Source organism: Frankliniella occidentalis, unplaced genomic scaffold, assembly GCF_000697945.3.
Source record: "Frankliniella occidentalis isolate FOCC.00 unplaced genomic scaffold, Focc_3.1 Scaffold375, whole genome shotgun sequence".
In the NCBI taxonomy this organism is placed as follows: domain Eukaryota; kingdom Metazoa; phylum Arthropoda; class Insecta; order Thysanoptera; family Thripidae; genus Frankliniella; species Frankliniella occidentalis.
Genome location: NW_026267498.1, coordinates 169,936 through 179,490, shown reverse-complemented (window position 1 = coordinate 179,490; position 9,555 = coordinate 169,936). Strand labels below are relative to the sequence as shown.

Genomic DNA, 9,555 nt, shown 5'->3' with positions numbered 1-9,555 from the left:
TCTCTCTCTCTCTCTCTCTCTCTCTCTATCTCTCTCTCTCTCTCGCCCCCTCTCTCTCTCTCCTCCCCCTCTCTCTCCTCTCCCTCTCTCTCCTCTCTCTCTCACACACACAAACACACACACACACACACACACACACACACACAAACACTCTCGGAGGTAGCTTCTCTCTTCCCTTGCGAATCTCTGCAGCGAGTCCGAGGCGAGTGAGTCCGGAAAAAGGGAGGAGGAGGGGGCGAGCGAGCATGGCCACGTCGAGTACGGAGAGCGAGGGAGACGGAAGAACTGGCGCTGTCATTTCCTGCACTGATTGGAAAGATTCCGACACTTAGCAGCCGGCCCCGGCCACGGCAAAAGTTCCGCCCGGAGTCGTGACTGCCCACTTCCGGTTTCCGGTCACGCGTTCTCCTCCCTCTGCCGAGGCGCCGCGGCGGGGAGGGAAAGGAGAGGGGGGCCTATCGAGCACAAACTCGCACACACACATACAGCGCACACACACACACCAACACAGACACACACGCACGCACGCACGCGTACACAGGCTGACACTATATTCCCAGACTGCGGAAGTTACAAGCCCCGCGAAAAAAAATAATGGAAGAGCCTCTTGTTTTCATCCCTCCTGGGCGTAAACACCTCCCCGCGCTTGGAGGACTGGAGGGCGTGTCCACCTGGCCGCGTCAGCAGCCCGTCCCGCCCCGCCCCCCGTGTCCGTCCGCCACGGGCCGGGCTTTCCACTGTAATTAGGCGAAGAGCTCCGTAATGGTCCTGCACACCACTGTTTACGACTGGGGCCGCGGCTAACCCAAGTGTGTGAATGTTGCACACTTGTAGGTGAGTGAACAATGTTCGTACACGTAGGCACAAGTCTGTGAAAGACACACAGGAAAATTCACACCTTATTTAATATCTTGCAATTCAAGAAGATTACTTGAAATTCAAGGGAAAATGCCTTGGATTCCAAGCAATCTGCTTCTATTTAAAGACATCATTTTTACCGTGTGGGTATTTACATACCTACAAATGTGTGACATTCCCACCCATGCGTTTCCAGGGCGGGGCCGGGCCGGCCTCCCCAGCCGCCCCCAAACCCCTCTTCCACACGACACACATATTCACACAGGTTTGAAAAACGACAAAATCCTGTCTTTTCCGAAAAGCGTTTATCATTCATGTATGTAAATCTTAAAGTGTGAAGCGGGACAAAAAAAAAATTAAAAACAACCAATCAAAAAAATCAAAACAAAAAAAAACTCGTTGTTGCCCGTGCAAAGGAAAGGGATGCTTCCTTTGGTTTGCGCTGTTGTTTAGAATGTCGTGAGAAAAGCAATCACCGCGGGTCGGCCGGCCCTCTCAAGCGTCAGGATTACGGGCGCCCCGAGGCCGGACGGCCGACCCCCGCGCCTCGTGTTTGCTCCAATATCCGGGGCGGACCCGCCACACCCCGCCCCGCCCCATCTTGCCTTGCTCCGTGTCCCACGCCCCCGCACCCCGCCCCGCCACGCTCCCATTGACCGCCTGCTGCCCACCAAGTGAGGCGTGGTGGTGGTGGTAGTGGCCTGCTGCGCGCCCGCAGGTGTCGAGCCTTTCCACGAGATGGAGTACAGGGAGGGAAGGCGTTGTTGCGTTGTCTCAAATTTCCACGTAGGCAGGGCAGAAGCTCAGACGCCGACTCCTCGAGCACCCCTTCAACCGCCTCCTTGCTGCAGCCCTGCGAATTATCTGGAAACTCAAGTGTGATACTGTCCAACAGTTATAGGTGCAATAAAATGAGTATCACACTTTAAAGGGTAATACCACGTATCGACGTATGCCTGCAGAAGTGGCGTATCTGTGAAGAGGCGCGCAACACTGGCGGATCTGCGCCGGCCCGGCCAACACTGGCGGATCTGCGCCGGCCCGGCCAACACGGGCGTATCTGCTTTTCGGTTGATCTGCTCAGTCAACTTTGGAGGCGTATTGCTCATTGGAGGTATGTCGTATAGTATTGAGTGATATCAAAACTCAATCACGAGGATATAAACATTGCAATGAGACATCAGTCAATACTGTACGACATACCTACGATGAGGAATAGGCCTCCGAAGTTGACTGAGCAGATCAGCCGAAATGCAGATACGCCCGTGATGACCGTCCCTTCCCAGATCCGCCAGTGTTGGCCGGGCCGGCGCAGATCCGCCAGTGTTGCGCGCCTCTTCACAGATACGCCACTTCTGCAGGCACACGTCGGTATGTATCACACTTAAAAGTGTAGTACTACGCTACACCAACATTTGCTATGGAAGCTGTGTGATTCATGTGCGGTACTGTACTACGCTTTAAAGAGTGATACACATGAGTGGTACTACAATTTAAAGTGTAATACTCATAGTATTGCACTTATAACTGTTGCGGATCACACTTAAGTTTCCAGAGAATGCTTCCGCGGCCGCCACGCGACGCGCACCGTCAACTGGGGACGAAAATTAATAGTTAGTGCGAACGCTACCAGGGGAGCGCCAAAGCGACCCCCCAGGGGGATGGGGTGGGGAGAGGGATGAAGGGGAGGGACACGCTCGCTGTGCGGCGCGGGGGACCCGGCGGCCGAGCCAGAGAACACCTCCGCACTGCAGCCCGCCCCGCGCCCGAAGCCGAACAATCCTAATTAACACGGGCCATTAGCCCAGAAGTATCGGTCTTCGGATTTGCTTGAGGCTGGAGGGGGGAAAGGGGAGGGTAAAAGAGCGCCTTGCTGCTTCCTCCTCAGGAGAGAGAGCAGGGGACGCACGACAGGGTATTATACGACCCACACCTCATCCCGTTGGCCCCAACCCAAAAACTAGGGCCAGAAAACGATAACAACAAAACAAGCCTCGGCTGAACGGGGTGCGGACAGCGTGTGGGACTCCGGCGGCCCCCGGGCCCCCGCCCTCATGTGAACTGGGCCCGCGATCCGTTTCCGCTAAAAGCTTCGACGCCGCGGGGCCCGGGCCGGGGAGACCTCACGAGGGGCAGCAAGGATGGGGGATGGGACGGGAGGGTAGGGCCCATCCCATAGGTCGGGGACTACGACGCGAAGGGCAGCGCGTCAAAAACCACGGGCGCGGGCCACACGAGCAGGAGGCCCGAGGCGCGGCAAATATACGACTCTGTCGGCGCGGGGGCTGCCGCCGTGGGGGCGGCCGCGGGTGTGTTCTTGTGGGGCTGAGTGATGTGCGCTATCACCCTGCACATCGCCCGCCCGACGCCCCACCCCGCCCCGCCCCGCCCCGCCACGGCTCGCTCTGTGTCGTCGCGCGGGACAGCCGCCCCCTGGCGCCCCGGCGCAGCCCTGGTGGCGCCCCTGCTCTGCTCTGCGCGCGCGCGCGCGCGCTGCTTGCCGCCGCTATCCCGGATATTTATGTGCCGTAACCTGCAGGCTGACGGACAAAAAAGGCGTGGCCCGACGGAGCGCGGCGGGGCGGGACGGGGCTTACACACCTCATCTGAGAAATGAATAGAGCCCCGGCACCGTGGTGAATGCCCGGAGATAGCGTGACTCCCGGGCCGTCGCGTCGTGGCTGTGTGTGTGTGTGTGAGTGTGCGCCCCAACCTGCCCCCTCTGGCCTCGTGTGTGTAAGTGTGTTTGGAACCTCCATCTGGGATCTGGGCCGCGCGGGGCTGGAGAGAAACTCGCGCGCGCGCCTTCGTCTCTCGCTGAGGCGCGAGGCGCCCAGAGCTTCTGCCTCGAGCCATTTAGAAGCGGCTTGTGAGCAGAGCGAGTGCGAAGACTTAGAGAGAGTGTGTGTGCGTGCGTTAGGGAGAGAGAGAGAGAGGGGGGGGGGGGAGAAGACAGTAGTATCGTCGCGGTGCTCGGGAACACATGGTGCCGAACCGTGCGGAAAACAGACCACTTGGGAGTCAACGGGAGGATACATACAATTCCGCGGGGCGAAAAATAGACGCGGCTGACAAACATCGTGGTTGCGATTTATTTTTATATATTTTCTTCCTAGGGAGGGGGAGAGGGGAGGTGGGAGGTGGTCGTGGTGGTGGTTGAGCAGGACGGCGGAGGCTGGTCCTCGCGCAGAACAAATCACCTGCCCTGCCAGGCCAGAGCTTAGCGGTGGTACTGCGACGTACACTCCTCCACGATATGCAAGCGGATGAACAGTCGATTTTTCATGCTGTCGTGGACGGCAGGTAGCACCCCTCTCTTCACCATTCCGCGTCTCTCTCCCCCTCTCTCTCTCCCTCTCTGAAAGCTACAGAGAGAAAAGGACAGAGTTTGCTGCGCTTCCTGCTGCGGGCGCGGAGGTGAAGAGGTGGCGTCGCGTGGCGGGGAGATGTACCTTGCTGGCCACGTATTTATATCCTAGCGCGCGATGTGGCGGAGCCCAGACCAGCTCTGTCCTCCTCGACTGCTGCTGATGCTGCTGCTGCTCGTCGGGGGAGATGGCAGGTTAGGCTCACTGATGATGCTCACCCAGGGTCTGGCCCAACACCACCCGGTTGTCCTCGCCGAGGCAGGCGCTCCTCGCGTCCAGGGGGTTGGCGAACTGCACGAAGGCGTAGCCCTTGTGCATGGAGATCCCTGCGACAGACGCGCACACAGGCACCTTCAGCACACACATACTCGCCTGCAAGGTGGCTGACAGCCTCACTAGAAAATTAGAGTATCCTCGAGTATATTCACATTCAGTGTGACAAATATTTGAACGTGAAAATTTTTCATGAGATATGTTTTATTGTGACGAGTTCAAATTGTAAGCTTTTCAGAACTATTATGAGCCTGCGTATCAACTTCTAATTCTTTGAGGAACAGAAAAGGTGTGTCGTAAATTTACGATACAGATCGTAAATTTACAAAATTGTTTGTAAATCGGAATTTTTTTTAAAAATATTGTGAATTGAGAAGTATATTTTTCACGGTACTTTTCCCCCTTATTCTCAAAGGGACTCACCGGCGATGCGTCCGTATCGCTGGAACATCCTCTCCACCTCCGCCTTGGAGCACTGGAAGGTGTTGAGGTTGCCCACGAACACCCTGGAGTTGACGGCCTGCGGGTCCTGCGAGTTGGTCTGGTTCCCCACCTTACTCATCTTCATGGCTGGACCCGCTCCCTGGCCTCCACGGTCGGACACGGCGGACTGCAACAGACAACATCAGAAATCAAAACAACTGTTGTATACTGAGAGCAGATGAGTTATGAAATTCACATTGTATAATTCATGTAAAATAAGAAAATAAGCGTTTTGTTTTACAATGTGTTTTTTCGTTAACATTCAGGTTTTAGATGTCACCAGGACAAAGACGCGAACACAAAGTGAAAGACTAGCGCGAAAGAACTATTTAGAAATAGGGAAAGGGGGCCTTGTGGTCCGAGAGGGGCTGCTGGGGCCGGGCTGGCGTGACGCCGCGCGCCGTCACGGCCCGTCACGGGGCATCACACGAGCCGCCACGCTCCGTCACCCGCCCGGCCCCGCAGGCTTCCGTCACGTCGTCACAGAGTCAGTCGTTCATGAAGAAACGAGGAGGGGACAAACGTCGCGAGCGGGAGAGAAAAGCGAAAAAAGAAAAACAAAACACAAACGCTGGCCTGTCCTGGCCAGCTACGTGTCGTGTGCCGAGGTAAAGGATGCTCAGCGAAAATATTGTTTGCAAGTGCGTAACCTCGACGTGTTGCACACTTGGGAGGAGCAAATCGAGACACATGTCGCAGAGCATCACACTTGAGTAATGGCCGTCCCGACCGGGCGCCTCCCCCCGGCGTATATGAGTTATGGTCGCCGGCTAAATTATGGAAGAGGCATTTTAGAGGGATTAACGCCTCGCTCCGTATTTCCCACCGCGGCATTTCAAATCCTTTTTATCTCCTCGTAAATCCCGTCCCTCCGGCCCATTACCGCGCCGACAGAGGCGCGTCTTGCGAGTCACACGTGAAATGGACGACGAGTGGGTCGTCGAAATGGACACGCCGGCCGCCCGGCCCCGATGAGGCTTGATATGCGACGGGATCACTCAGCGCGATCGCTAAATCAAGCGGCCGAGATCCCTGTTGGCATCGGAGTTCAGCCCTTGCCAAGACGGACAGCAAACAGCAGCAGCGCTACGCGACCCGACAGACACAATATAAACTCGGGCGGGGCGGCTGCGGGGAAGGGGCGGTTCAACTGTCTAATAATCTACTCTGCGGTGAGACAGACGGGAAACAGCGGAGGAGAAAGTAGTGTTCCCGAGCCATCACCTTCCGATAGGATGTTCCAGGCTATCTTTAACGAAAGTGGGAAAATGCTCACTGAATTATCTTTTTTCGTCCAGTGAGTATGAGAAGTTGTCATGGTAATTTGGTCCGATTCTAACCTCTCAAATATAGAGGGGAGCTCGAAACTGAGCTTACAGTTTCTCATACGGTAAAGGTCGCGGAGACACGTGTGATCAGCCCGACCAATCAATCAAAGCCATTCCGGAAATAGAGAAATCAGTGAGATTGTTCTTTTTCTACTTCTGCTTTGGATTAGAGCCCCGCAAAGAGCGAGCTACGCGATCTAGACCCCTTCTTTCACGGGTGAGGGGGGTCGGGGTAGGCATTTAGCTTGCGTAGCTCGCTCTTTGCGGGGCTCTATTTTGGATTACCTGGAACACCCGATCACAGATGGATATAACACGGGGTCTTGCCATCAAAGACGAGCTAGAACTGGGTCAGGTCAGGCAGTGATGCGTCCAAGAATGCGTTGTCCTCTGACGGGGGCGTCCACGAGTTATTTTCGTTTCGAGTCCGGGCCGGACCGGAGTTAGCTGGCGGCCGTCAGTCCGTCGCCGTACTACCATCGTCATTCAGTCGTCAGTCGGCGAGTCGTCATTGCTGACTCACTCGCCAGAGACCGGCGTCGTCGTCCGCGTCACGGCTGCTCCCGCCGCACCGCTGCCGAGACCGGTATCGGATATTATTTTAGGCCCTGCAGCAAGAATCCCAGTGGGGTGGCGGAGCGTAGTGGGGGCGGGGGCGATGCGGGGCGTGGCGGGGCACGGAGGGGCTGCTGACACAGTGGCCACACAGATAAATAGGCTGTCAGACCAACAAGCCCATCGAGCGCGGCGGCGGCGGCCTCGTCCGTACGGTGAAAGGTCTAGGAGGAGGAGGAGGCGCGCCGAAGGGGGAGCGAGGGGGATCAAAACAAAACGGGAGGGGGATCCCGGCGGGGATCCTTGCATAGGTGGCTTAAGTCCCTTTGAGGCCAAAAGGATCGTGTGATTGCGGCAACGGAACGGAGTAGCAGCGGCTGCGGGCGGGGTGCAGCGAGCCGGCAAATTAAAGCAGAGCCAACGGTAAAGAAGCTCCACTCACTCCTCTTTGGGGCAGGTGGGGAAGGGCGGGGGGCTGCTGCCGCCCGCCACCGGCCGGCAAGCGGAGTCACGCGGGGCGAGTTTAGGGAGTTTTATTCCGTCTTTTCGGTGTGGTTGGTGATATTTTCAAAGCTGCCGCCCTTTTGTTTGGCGTTGCAGGTGGTGCAGAGTGTTTGATGATTATTAAGTGACACACATTTCGGTTGCGTTCCCTCCCCCGCTAAAGAGCGGCGCGCTGCTCGGCGCGAGAGAACCGTTTGCGTTTCTCGTGGTGGCTTGCGGATCGCGGCACTCTGCATTTCATTTCGTCTCATTTCATGGACATTAGATTGTGTATACTCTACGGTTGGTTATCATCCCCCCCCCCCCTTCTGACTTTGAAAGTAGGAAAACTTTGCCCACAGCGCCGCCCCCTCCATGCGCCCTGCCCAGTGCCACTGCAGCGCGGAGTTTGGGGCAGCGGCGCGGCGGGCAGCGGGACGGGGACGTGCGAGAGAGACCGCTGTCTAAAGGAGGGGGCCGGCCGGGGCAAGGATTCCCTGGCGCGTTTTCGCGCACTCTCTTTCTCTCTCTCCCCTACAAAACACTCCACGAGCTGCGATCTCTTTCGTACACACTCCCGATCCGCCACTGGTTCGGGAGCCCAGAGCTGCTGCTACTTGCTGCTGTGTTTCCAACTGGAAGAAGAAGAAGGAAAGTTGGGCTCGTTCCGAGAGAAAGAAAAGCTTGGCTGTGTGCGTGGGGGAGGGTCGGGGCAGTGAAAAGGGTTCGGGGGCGGGGGAGACAGGGCGTCAGCAAGCGAGGTCGCCGTGGCTGGTCCCCGTCGCATATGTGCAACCTCACCGCCAGCCATCTGTATTCATACACATCAGTCACCATTATCGGACGGATATGAAAGGAGAAAATGAAAGATGAGCGGTACAATGTCGTCATTGTTGAATATCGGCCAAACATGGCCTTAATTGAACCACCCCGTTCGGGCCAAAGTGTCAAGAGTTGCAATCTGGCGCGGTGTGGCGTGGCCTGATGGGGTGTGGCGGGGTGTGGCGGGGCGTGGCGGGGCGTGGCGGGGCGTGGCACTGACGTGACGCCGAGACGGCAGTAATTACAAGACGTCGCTCGGCGCGGTGCGCATTTTCGCGCCGAAAAGAGCAGCAACGGCAAGCAAAACAGTAGCGTGAGAGAGTGGAAACACCCTACTTTGCCAACAACGTTTTTTCCCCCCTTAATTTTTTTCTGCCCTCCTTGGCCTGCTCAAGCGCGCGACTACAACTCTGCGACGACGACGACGCTCTGACGCCTTCCGGTTTAGGAACATTTGGCGCGTCAGGCAGCCAGTTGGAATAATTGCGAGCGGTGTAAGGACCACCTGGCTGTGGGGGCCTCGCGGGGCCAGCCGTCTAGTTGGCAGCGGACCAAGGGGCATCGGAGCAGGGGAGGGGAAGGCGTCATTGGCTGCCAATAAGATAGCTAATTCTATACGCCCGGGGGCCTGCCCTGCCGCCATAATGCACAACACGTCGCAAAGAAATACGTTTTCGTTCTTTAAGAAATAAATAAAAATTAAGATTTTCTTAGAGAAGGTCTTTGCAGGTTGGAAAACCACTAAGACTGGCAGGAAAATGAATTGTTAATATTAAACTTGCAACTGTCTGTAGAATGGATGAATGAATGAATGAATGAATAGATGAATGAATGAATGAATGAATGAATGAATGATATTATGTACTTGGTGAAACGAATAACAGTGGCAGCAGTAATCACAATAATTCAACACCTCTTAAAGAGATAACGGGAATACGTAGGGGAAGGTAAGGGAGAGACGGGAGGCATTTAGCTTGCGTAGCTCGCTCTTTGCGGGGCTCTATTTTGGATTACCTGGAACACCCGATCACAGATGGATATAACACGGGGTCTTGCCATCAAAGACGAGCTAGAACTGGGTCAGGTCAGGCAGTGATGCGTCCAAGAATGCGTTGTCCTCTGACGGGGGCGTCCACGAGTTATTTTCGTTTCGAGTCCGGGCCGGACCGGAGTTAGCTGGCGGCCGTCAGTCCGTCGCCGTACTACCATCGTCATTCAGTCGTCAGTCGGCGAGTCGTCATTGCTGACTCACTCGCCAGAGACCGGCGTCGTCGTCCGCGTCACGGCTGCTCCCGCCGCACCGCTGCCGAGACCGGTATCGGATATTATTTTAGGCCCTGCAGCAAGAATCCCAGTGGGGTGGCGGAGCGTAGTGGGGGCGGGGG

The 9,555-nt window shown here is 56.4% G+C and overlaps 1 protein-coding gene across 2 annotated transcripts in view; it reads right to left on the bottom strand.

Moving 5' to 3' along the window:
- The window catches only part of LOC113206997 (heterogeneous nuclear ribonucleoprotein C-like), a 63,206-nt gene that overhangs the window by 17,802 nt on the left and 35,849 nt on the right, over positions 1–9,555 (bottom strand). For both annotated transcript variants that reach the window (XM_052274323.1, XM_026423325.2), the window contains 2 exons: positions 4,923–5,109; positions 4,445–4,552 (listed from right to left, as the gene is read on the bottom strand). In XM_052274323.1, the coding sequence (XP_052130283.1) occupies positions 4,445–4,552; positions 4,923–5,067 (253 nt within the window). In that variant the 5' untranslated portion in view covers positions 5,068–5,109. The remainder of the gene's footprint in view (positions 1–4,444; positions 4,553–4,922; positions 5,110–9,555) is intronic.